The sequence below is a fragment of the Chiloscyllium punctatum genome, chromosome 8, assembly GCF_047496795.1.
Source record: "Chiloscyllium punctatum isolate Juve2018m chromosome 8, sChiPun1.3, whole genome shotgun sequence".
Classification (NCBI taxonomy): Eukaryota; Metazoa; Chordata; class Chondrichthyes; order Orectolobiformes; family Hemiscylliidae; genus Chiloscyllium; species Chiloscyllium punctatum.
Window position 1 is genome coordinate 103,470,214 of NC_092746.1, and position 12,267 is coordinate 103,482,480.

The 12,267-nt window shown below is 41.4% G+C and overlaps 1 protein-coding gene across 5 annotated transcripts in view; it reads left to right on the forward strand.

The window, feature by feature from the left end:
* LOC140480791 (disco-interacting protein 2 homolog C) overlaps positions 1-12,267 on the forward strand; it is a 619,093-nt gene that overhangs the window by 444,835 nt on the left and 161,991 nt on the right. For all 5 annotated transcript variants that reach the window (XM_072576180.1, XM_072576182.1, XM_072576181.1 and 2 more), the window contains one exon: positions 5,622-5,732. In XM_072576180.1, coding sequence (XP_072432281.1) covers positions 5,622-5,732 — 111 coding nt within the window. The remainder of the gene's footprint in view (positions 1-5,621; positions 5,733-12,267) is intronic.

The following is a 12,267-nucleotide window of genomic DNA, read 5'->3' on the forward strand; positions in this document are numbered from 1 at the left end:
TAGTCACTGTTACCAAAGTTCTCACCTACCTCCAAATCTAACACCTGGATGGGTTCATTACCCAGTACCAAATCTAATGTGCCCTCGTCCCTTGTTGACCTGTCTACATACTGTGTCAGGAAACCCTCCTGCATACATTGGACAAAAACTGACCCATTTCAAGTACTTGAACTATAGTATTCCCAGTCAATATTTGAAAAGTTAAAGTTCTCCATAACAACTACCCTGTCATTCTCGCTCCTATCGAAAATCATCTTTGCTCTCCTTTCCTCTACATCTCTGGAACTATTCGGAGGCCTATAGAAAACTCCCAACAGGGTGACCTCTCCCTTCCTGTTTCTAACTTCAACCCATACTACTTCAGTGGATGAGTCCTCAAATGTTCTTTCTGCAAATGTAATACTGTCCTTGATTAACAAAGCCACACCTCCCCCTCTTTTACCATCTTCATTGTTCTTACTGAAACATCTAAATCCCGGAACCTGCAACAACCATTCCTGTCCCTGCTCTACCATGTCTCTGAAAAGGCCACAACATCGAAATCCTGGGTACCAACCCATGCTGCAAAGTTCACCCACCTTATTCTGGATGCTCCTGGCGTTGAAGTAGACACACTTCAAACCAACTTCTTGCTTGCCGGTCCCCTTTTCAAACTCTCAATTATTAAATACATTTTATTTTCTGAATCCAGCCGTAGAATGAATTATGGAAATGTCCAAAATCCTGAAGTGTGTTTTAATGCCAGCATTTTAAGATTTTAAAGAGCTGACAACTTCAAACTCAGAAGATAGAAATTGACAATATTGAGATTAGCTCAAATCCTGCCAAGGCAGATGGTAGAATGCAATTTTTTCAAAACTTAGGAATTAAAAGTCTAATGATGATGATAAACATCTAATGAATTGTTAGATTTTCGTCTGCTTCACTAATGTGAAGGAATTCTTCAACCCACACCTGGTCTGACAACATGTGACTCCAAATCCACAGCAATGTGATTGATATTGAACTGCTCTCTCAAATGGCCTAGTAAGCTACTCAGTTGTATCAAACCACTGCAAGTCAAAAAAAAAAGAATGAGACTGAATGGATAATCTGTCACCAACTACAACAGTATCACACACACAAATATCCCTGTACTATTACCTGGTGCCTAGTACCAAATTTGGGACTCCCACCTCACAGCACCATCAAAACTACCTTCCACATTAGACTGCAGTGATTCAGCAGTTGCTTTTTCAAGGGCAACGAGGGACATTGCTAATCTAGGCAAGCAACAGCCTGACACAGTCAGACTCATGGATGGTACCCCACAAGCAATCTCAGATATCACCATCACTATCCTTGGATATGTCCCATCCCACTGGCAGGATAGGACCCTGAAGAGGTGGCTAGACAATGGTGTACAGTCAGGAGGGAGTTGTCCTGGGAGTCTTCAGCATTGACTTCAGACTCCATGAAGTTGCATGGGTTCAAGTCAAATGTGGAAAAGAAAGCCACCTGCTGTTTATCAAGTTACCTACAACTCTGCCTCCTCTGGGCTGATGAATCTGTATCCCTCCTTGTTGAACAACACATGGAAGGTACATTGGGGGTGGCAAGAGTACAGAATGTACTCTGGGTGTAGGACTTTAATGTCCATCACCAAGAATGGCTTGACAACACCACTACTGACGGAAGTGGTGAAATTCTAAAGGACATAGCTACTCAACTGGGTCTGCATCAAGTGGTGAGGAAACCCACAAAGGGAAAAATACGCTTGACCTCAACTTCACCAATCTGCTGGCTGAAGATGTATCTGTCCATGACAGAATCAGTAAAATAATGCGCACTCCTTGTAGAGACAATGTCCCTCATCCTATTGTTGTGTTGTGTTATCACTGTGCCAAATGGATAGTTTTCAAACAGGTTTTGTAACTCAAGACCAGGCATCCACAAAGCACTTTGGGCCATAATCAGCAGCAGAATTGTATTGCAATACAATCTGCATCCTCATGGCCTATCATGTCCCCAACTCTCCCATTACCATCAAGCAAAGGGATTAACCCTTGTGAAAATGAATCGTGTAAGAGGGCATGCCAAGCGCAGCATCAGGCATACTTGAAAATGAGGTGTCAACCTGATGCAGCTACAAAACATGACTACGTGCATAACAAACAGCATAGACATCAATTAATAAACAGGGCTAAGTGATCTCTCAACCAATGGATCAGATCTAAGAATAGTAGTTCTACGACATCCAGTCACAAATGGTGGTGGGCAACTAAACAACTCACTGGAGGAGGAGGCTCCGCAAATATCCCCATCCCTGATGATGGAGGAGCCCAGCAGTCACAACAAGCTTCAGCCAGAAGTGTTAAGTAGATGATCCACCTCAGCTACCAGTCTTCAGCCAATTTGAATCATTTCATGTCACATCACAAAATGGCTGGAGATACTGAATGCTGCAAAGGTTACAGTATTCCAGCAATAGTACTAAAGGTTTGTGTTTGGATTAGAGCACAGCAGGTCAGGCAGCATCCAAGGAGCAGGAAAATCGACGTTTTGGGCAAAAGCCCTTCATCAGGAATAGAGGCAGGGAGCCTGCAGGGTGGAGAGAGAAATGAGTGGAGGTGGGAAGAAAATAGCATAGAGTACATGAGGTGAATGGGGATGGGGATGGAGGTGATAGGTCAGGGAGGAGGGTGGGGGAAGGTAGCAAAGAGTACAATGGGTGAATGGTGGGGGGGGATGAAGGTGATAGGTCAGAGAGGAGGGTGGAGTGGATAGGTGGAAAGGAAGATAGACAGGAAGAGAAGTCATGGGGACGGTGCTGAGCTGGAAGGTTGGCATTGCGGTAAGGTGCGGGGAGGGGAAATGAGGAAACTGAAGTCCACATTGATGCTCTGGGGTTGAAGTGTTCCGAGGCGGAAGATGAGGCGTTCTTCCTCCAGGCGTCGGGTGGTGAGAGAGCGGTGGTGAAGGAGGCCCAGGACTTGCATGTCCTCGGCAGAGTGGGAGGGGGAGTTGAAATGTTGGGCCACAGGGCGGTGGGATTGATTGGTGCGGGTGTCCCGGAGATGTTCCCTAAAGCGCTCTGCTAGGAGGCGTCCAGTCTCCCCAATGTAGAGGAGACCGCATCGGGAGCAACGGATACAATAAATGATATTGGTGGATGTGCAAGTAAAACTTTGATGGATGTGGAAGGCTCCTTTAGGGCCTTGAATGGACGTGAAGGGGGAGGTGTGGGCGCAGGTTTTGCAATTCTTGCGGTGGCAGGGGAAGGTTCCAGGACGGGAGGGTGGGTTGTTGTGGGGCGTGGACCCGACCAGGTGGTCATGAACAGAATGGTCTTCGCAGAAAGCGGAAAGGAAATATATCTCTGGCGGTGGGGTCAATTTGGAGGTGGCAGAAATGTCAGCCAATGTAATTTATTGTATCCATTGCTCCCAATGTGGTCTCCTCTACGTTGGGGAGACTGGACGCCTCCTCGCAGAGCGCTTTAGGGAACATCTCTGGACACCCACACCAATCAACCACACCGCCCCATGGCCCAACATTTCAACTCCCCCTCCCACTCTGCTGAGGACATGGAGGTCCTGGGACGCCTCCACTGCCGCTTCCTCACCACCAGACGCCTGGAGGAAGAACGCCCTCGGAACACTTCAACCCCAGGGCATCAATATGGACTTCAGTTTCCTCATTTCCCCTTTTCCCCCACCTCACCCCAGTTCCAACCTTCCAGCTCAGCACTGTCCCCATGACCTATCCTACCTGCCAATCTTCCTTTCCACTTATCCATTCCACCCTCCTCTCTGACCTATCACCTCCACCCCCAACCCCACTCACCTATTGTACTCTGTGCTACTTTCTCCCCACCCCCCCCCCCCCCCCCCGCCCCCCTCATTTATCTCTCCACCCTGCAGGCTCCCTGCCTCTAGTCCTGATGAAGGGCTTTTGACCGAAACGTTGATTTTCCTGCTCTTTGGATGCTGCCTGACCTGCTGTGCTTTTCCGGCACCGCTCTAATCCTGGCCAAGCTCTTCCAGTACAGCCTCAATACTGGCATCTATCCAAGAATGTGAAAACTAGCCCAAGTGTGTTCTATGCACAAAAAACAGGACTTACACAATCCTGTCAATTATTTCTCCCTCAGTCTATTCTCAATCATCAGTAATGGGAGGTATCATCAACACTGCTGTCAAGCAGCACTTTGAATTCAACAAGTGAGATGAGAGTGACATCCCTTAACATCAAAGTTGCATTTAACAGTGTGTAACATCATGGAATTTTTCATAAAGACGATGTTGATAATTAAACAGCATTCCATTCCATTCCAAATTCAATAGATATTGAATTATATGTAAGCATTTAGGTCTGGATAACATTCATGCTTGGGATGATAACCAGCTTGTAATATTTGGCACTGCGCACATGCCAGGTAATAACCATTTCAATAAGAGAGTCCAATTACATTCCTGTGACATTTTGAATCCTTCACCATTAAAGTCCTCAGAGTTGCCATTGGCTAGAAACTCAACTGGATCACCAACATAAGCATCATGTTTATGAGACCCAGTTCAGAGTTTGGGTGTTCTGGGATGATTAGCTCACCTCCTGACCCTTATCAAACACATCGTACAGAGAAGTTCCATTTTCAGGAATGTGATGGATACATTCCTTTGCCTTGATGGCTGCAGCTGCTGCTACACTGACAAAACTTGGCGCTAATCAAAACAAAGTAGTCTGCTCAATCAATAGTAATCCATCACTTTAAAAGTCCATTCCCTCTCTTACTGTTAGATTGTGGCTGTGGTCTGAGCTTTGTATGGAATGCAGAAGTCAACTTAGCCGTTTGTCTTCACCAGCACCTCTGGAATAGATAAGTTCCAGCTTAATACCAAGAGCTTGACTATAACATTGCATTGAAGTTCCCTTCCAGTTGCAAATTATCTCAACTTGTGTATGCATCACTGTTTTTTCACTTGTCCTGTCCAAAACATTGCCACCCCCAACTTTCAGCACCATCAAAGTACCTTCCCCACTGGACTGCAGTGATTCAGGAGCTGCTTTCCCAAGGGCAGCTAGGGAAATGCTCATCTTGCCATGATACCTACATCTTGAGGTGTTATTGATTTGTAAAAGATGAGACATTAAACTGAAGTTCTAATTGCCAGTTTAGATGGTCAGGATAAAACTGTATTAGATATACTGTCATGGTTCAAAAGGGTGGATTCCCACATCTTCTTAAGGACATTTCGGAACAGACAACAAATGCTGGCATTGTCAGCCATTCTGACATCCCATGAAAATGTTTTTTAAAAATCTCATGACACTGTTCAAAGAATAGGTGTTCTCTGGTGTTTTAACAACATTTATCTCAAGCAGTATTGTAAACAAAATCACTTTCTGGTATAACAACACTGGTATACTTCATGATTATTTTGTTTATGCTGTGAATTGTTTTGGAGCATCAGGCACATGTAAGTTGCTTTTTAAATGAATACATTTTTACTCTTTTTCAATTCACATTTGCTTAAGCACATTTGAAACTATTTGGGTTAGGTTGTTAATCCATCTCTTTTCTTATCAGTAGGAGTTTTTATTTTATAGTATTTGAAAATGTCTTTATTGTTATCCTTTAGGTAGCACTTGTTTTTCCAAACAATGATCCTGCTGCTTTTATGGTTGCATTCTATGGTTGTCTGTTGGCAGAGGTAGTTCCTGTTCCTATTGAAGTACCCCTTACTAGAAAGGTAAGACTTGTATTTTGTAGAGTAAATCCGATTTATCTTTTGCTCATAATCATAGAAGTACTAACAAAAGCTGCCTTAAAATATGCTGAAATTAATTATCCAAGTCACTACTCATCAGTTGTCGGGAAGTTGATGAACTATTCTAACTTGAAGCACCTTTACCATTATTATTTTCCTCCAGTCATTAACCTCTCAGAGGTACTGGTTTGAGAGTGGTGAAAGCATGAAGTGTAGCTTTGTCAGCATTTATAAGGAGAAAAAATTGCTAAACCTTTTGAGTGTAAATATGTTTGTCAGAATTGGAAATGGAAAATGAAGCAAACTATTTAACAGAATGGACAAATTAAAACTCAGGTGGTGGATGAGGTGGGGAGTCCACCAGAAGTAAGATTTAAAGTGTATCCAGTGAGGTTCTGTTTAAAAACTTAAAAAGTGACGATAAATAATTGAAGACGTAGAAAAAGGGAAAGGATGAAAAGATGTTGAAATCAAGAACAGACTGGAAATGCAGGAAAACTGCAGAGAAAAAGTAATGCTGAAAACTGGCAACTTGCCACTAGATGACAAAACACAAAGAGACACGCTAACATCCTGAGTTCAGACTCTTTCCATTAGATCAGGCTATGTCTTACTCTGCTTTCACTGTTTCATTCTGTATGTTATTAACATTGTACATCTATTGTGAATTGTTGCACCTTTTACTGGCATTTCTGACAAGTTTATTATCAATTCCCAAATTTAATTCTCATGCTTCTAAGGATGATTTTCTTTTTCTGAATAAAATCAAAGTGTATAATGCATTACGCATTGTTGCAGGCCCCTGATTAAAAGTGAAAGTAACAAACCTTGAAAATCCATGAAGGAAGAAACTACTCCAGCCACTGGAATTCTGAAACATGTCTGGTCTAATCATTCTCCTATGACCGGTGTTCCTTAAAAACTGAAAATGTTTCGGCAAATCAATCTGCATCTGTAGAGAGAACAGCCAGCATAATGTCTGAAGTATAAATCCTTCATCAAGCCATTTGTCTGACCAAGGATTAGCAACTGGAAGATTAACTTGTCAGTTCAGTGCACAACACTTCTATATTTGAAGTTGGCAGAGAATAACGGAATGTTCTGTGTATGTTGGCAATAGTTGTCTGGAGGTTGAACTGTACACCACTGTGTTAAATTAATATCTTTTGGTGTCAACTTTACACTGTGGCTCAGTGGTTAGCACTGCTGCCTCACAGCGCCAGAGACGTGGGTTCAGTTCCCGCCTCAGGCGACTGACTGTGTGGAGTTTGCACGTTCCCCCCGTGTCTGCGTGGGTTTCCTCCAGGTGCTCCGGTTTCCTCCCACAGTCCAAAGATGTGCTGGGTCAGGTGAATTGACCATGCTAAATTGCCCATAGTGTTAGGTAAGGGGTACACATATAGGGGCATGGGTGGGTTGCGCTTCGGCGGGTCGGTGTGGACGTGTTGGGACGAAGGGCCTGTTTCCACACTGTCATGTAATCTAATCTAAAGCATAGGGACCCATGTTTGATTCCATCCTCGGGCAACTGTTTGTGAGGATTTTGTGTGGATTTCCTCCGGGTGGTCCAGTTTCCTCCCACAGTCCAAAGATGTGCAAGTTAGGTGTATTGGCCATGCTAAATGACCCCATAGTGTCCAGAGATGTGCATGCTAGGTGGGTTAGCCATGGGAAATGCAACGTTACAGGGATACAGTAGGGGAGTGGTTCTGGGTGGGATGTTCTTCGGAGGATCGGTGTGGTCATGATGGTCCGAACGACCTGCTTCCACATAGTAGGGATTCTAAGAATAGATATACAAAATAAATATCTGCTGTTTTCTCATTTTCTTCTTAATTTTCTTTTATTTTTGACAAATTAGCCCAGTCTGAAGATGGATCATTGAATCCGAAAAGTATATATGAACAATAAGTCCGGAAAATGTTCATGTAAAAACAAAGTTAAGCATCACTTGAGTTGAAGTGTGATATTTGCTCTTAAATTATTAAAAAGATACTTTTTTTTTGCATTGGGGACAGGAAATGGATGATTAAATGATATATAACGAACTAGCTGTGCACATTCTGAAAATCAACTCTCATGAATGAAGAAGAATTATGAATTTAAGAAAACTGTACTGTTCCAGCAGGGGCTGTACAATTCAACAGAGTTCTGAATACGATAACTTTTAATATGTCCACACACACACAGCTTAAACCAGTACTGCTTGCTCTGAACTTCTACTGACCACCACCTAATTTCTTTTCTTATTAATAGATATTACTGTAAAGCTATTGATGAATGTTTATTCTGGAACTTAATTTATTTTAAAGTTATAAAACTTTGCCTCATGTTTGGAGAGAAAAGCAGCCGTATTCTTATTATGTGAGCCCTGTGAATGTTGGAAAGGGGTGCATCAAACCTGAGACTGATCCTTTTGTACTAAACTCATGCACTTTCTGGCAGGAATCATTGAAACTACCTTTTCAGAATCCTATTTTGCACACCTCTTGGGATCCAGGGAGAACATTTCTAATTTCTTGCAGAATATGCGGCTTTTCTGAACTTTCCTTTCCTGCACAGCATGATCTTCACTCTTCATTTAACAGGAATGAGAGGATATTTAATACTGACCAACAAAATTAAAGTATGGACACAGTAGTGGATTGACAGGAGACCCAGAAAGTTTAAGGGACGATCAGGACCCTGATTGTGGAACCTAGCATTTTTCTTGGTTGAAACATGCTGGAACAAAATGTTACATCAAAAAAAAAGTTGATATAGTTTGAAACGAAGTATGGTTTTGGGCAAGAAATTCTGGTTTGTAGCCAAAATTGTTTTTAAAAATTAGATGACAGGCTACACTTATTTTAAAAGCAGGTTTTATTTTGGCTCAGAGCTACTGTAATTCAAAATAATTTAATCATCCAACAACATTGTTTTACATTCTGGCCAGATGCTTGGTTTCAAACCTACTAGCTGATGTGGATAACAGTAGTTCAGATTGGTTTACCTTTGCTACACAGACACAACGTAATGCTTGCTGCACTGTCAGGTCCTTGCTTTGTCGCATTACTGCTGGTATCAGTTTGTGAAAAATTTAGCTCTCAAAACTAAAACAACTAATCTGTCAAAGATTGGACCATAATTACACACCATCTGTTTCTCGCATATTGTTCATATCCCACTGGAATAAAAGTGTTATAAATACTTTATTAACTAATCTGGTCTAAAATAATGTCTGAAAATTATTCCATTCTAAATGTAACATGCAGTACTTTTAACTGTTGCACAAAATAACCAAAATAATCAAACAGAAAGAATCCCACTAAATCACATTTGCTCTGACTGTCTTGCTGTGCCTATGTGTTCGCAGTGGAGGTGTGCTTCATGCTTTCACAGTCCATGCATGCGTAACTCAGCATTGCTGTGTGATGGGTAACACGCAAGTGAGAAAGTACCTGACCCAGTACATGTTAAACAATGCATAAAAAGCAACTACATATGTATTCATCAGATACAATTGTGAAACACTGCAGATGCTGGAAATCTGAAATAAGAAAACAAAAAGGCTGTAAAATATTAGCAAGTCATGCCATGTCTCTGGCCAGGAACAGACACTTGAAGTTTCAGCTTGATGATTTTTTTTTCATCTGAACTGAAAAATAGACATAGAAATATCAGAGCTTGGATGTAGGTTTGCTCAGTGAGCTGGAAGGTATGTCTTTAGACGTTTCATCATCATACTAGGTAATATCTTCAGTGAGCTTCTGGATGAAGCACTGATGGTATAGCCTACTTTCTATTTCGATGTGTTTGGGTTTCCTTGGGTTGATAATGTCATTTCCTGACCTTTTTCTCAGGGAGTGGTAAATGGGATACACGTCAATGTGTTTGTTAATCGAGTTCTGTTTGGAATGCCATGCTTCTAGGAATTCTTGCACCTGTCTCTGTCACGACAATTCCTAGAAGCATGGCATTCCAGTCGGAATTCTATCAACAAACACATTGATTTGGATCCCATTTACCACCCCCTGAGAAAAAGAACAGGAAATGACTTTACCATAGGAAATGATGTCACCAACTCAAGGAAACCCAAACACATAAATAGAAAGTGGGCTATACCACAAGTATTTCATCCAGAGGCTCACTGAAGATGGTTACCGGGTATGGTGATGAAACGTCTGAAAATGAACCTTCCAGCTAAGCAAACAAACCTACATCCAAAACCTCAACCTGAGTTACAAATCTTCTCAAAACTCACTAATATCAGAGCTTCTTAGAATTAGAATTCTTGAATTTGGTTTTATTGTCACGTGTAATCAAGTACAGTAGTATTGTGAAATGTTTACAATGTCACCTCTCATGGTCCCATCTTGGGTACAGAGTACCTAGGTACAAGTCTTAGATACAAGAAGAGGAATAAAAGAGAAAAAAAAAAGCTGCATTACCTTACAGTGATTCATAGTATGAATTAGAAATAAGACATAGTTAAAAGGATAAACATTACGGTCAGAGAAACAGATTACAAATAAACATTACATTGCTTTTAAACTTGTGGAAAGGAGGAGGCAGGAAAAACAAAAGAGAAGATCTGTGATGGTTTGGATGTTAGGGTTGATTAAACTACAAGATTTCATGACGCAGCAGCCATAAAGAAGTGGTTTTATTTATATATATTATATAATATATAATATATATATATATATATATATACACACTAAAGCAACAAAGGCTGTTTACAAATGAAGCAATAATTGCTACATAAAACCTATCTGACAATATCTCATGAAAGTATAAAGAAAGAAACTAGACAAAGATCAATCCAGCAAATATAAAGGAAGAAAAACATGCACAACAAAAAGAGGTAGAGGTTAAGATCTAAAGTTGTTATAAAATTGAGCTGGAGAGTGCTGAGTCAAAAGGTAAGGTGTTTTTCCTCATGCTTACATTGTTAACTGGGACACTGTATAAGACTATGAACAGAAAGGTCAGCACAGTTGCAAGGTGGAGAATTAAAATGGAGAACAGCCAGGAGTGGATTGAGCAGAAGTGCTCTGCAAAGTGCTGATCCAATCTGCATCTGGTCTCTTCAGTGTAGAGCATCCATATCTACCGGGAATGAAGAACATAAATAGGACAGGAGAAACTGGTGGGATTAAATGGTGACAAACCCCTTGCAGCTGACAACCTACATCTTGAGGTTTTAAAATTGGTAGCTGCAGAGATAGTTGATGCTTTGGTTTTGATTTTCCAACACTGCTTAGATTCAAGAACATATCCAAAGGATTGGAAATCATGAAACTTAAACCTCCCATTTAAGAAAGTCAGAAGTGAACTATTGGGCAGTTAGCCTAGCATCAGTTTAACATAAAATGCTATAATCCTTTATTAGAAAGTTGTGACAGGGCACTTAGAAATTCATAAAATGTCTAAGCAGAGTGAAAATGAGCTAATTAACTGGAAATTGTGCTTGACAAATTGCTTTGAGCATGTGGCTACTCACATGGATAGTGGGGAACTATTTGGATTTTCCAAAATTATTTGAAAATGTGTCACTCAAAAGGCTATCGAGTCATAGTGATATAAAGCACGGAAACAAACCCTTCCATCCAACATGTCCATGCTGACCAGATATCCTAAACTAATCTAGTCCCATTTGCCTGTATTTGATCCATAATCCTCTAAACCCTTCCTATTCACATACCCGTCCAGATACCTTTTAAATGTTGTAATGGTACCAGCCTTCATCGCTTCCTTTGGCAGCTCATTCCATACACACAGCACCCTCTGCATGAAAAAGTTGTCCCTTAGATCCCCTTTAAATGTTTCCTCTCTCACCTTAAGCCTATGACCTATAGATTTGGACTCCTTCCCCATGGGCAAAAAGGCCTTTTTTATTTAGCTTATCCATGCCCCTCATGATTTTATAAACCTCACCCCTCAGCGTCTGACGCTGCAAGGAAAATATCCTCAGCCTATTCAGCTTCTCCCTATAGCTCAAACCCTCCAACCCTGGCAACGTCCTTGTAAATCTTTTCTGAACCCTTTCAAGTTTCACAACATCCTCCTATAATGGTGGGAACAGAATTGTATGCAGTATTCCAAAAGTCCCCAACCAATACCCTGTACAGCCACAAAGTGACCTCCCAACTCCTGAACTAAAGGAAAGCCTACCAAACACCCCCTTCATGATTGTGTCTACCTGTGACTCTATTTTCAAGGAACTATGAATCTGCACTCCAAGGTAGACAAAATTAGGGTGTGGGTTGAGGTCAGTATATTAGGATGGATTCAGGATTGGTTCATGTGAAGAAAACCGAGAACAGATAAATAGAACATTTTTGGGGTTGACAGGCTGCAAACTCGCAGGGGACCACAAGGATTGGTTCTTGGGCCTCAGCTATTTATAATCTATTTCACTGTCTTCAGTGAGAGAGTGAATGTGATATGTCCAGGTTCGTTGTTGTCATTAAGTTGGGAAGATGAAATAGTGAATAGTGACGTAAAAACATAGTGGAGAGATATTGGTGGGTTG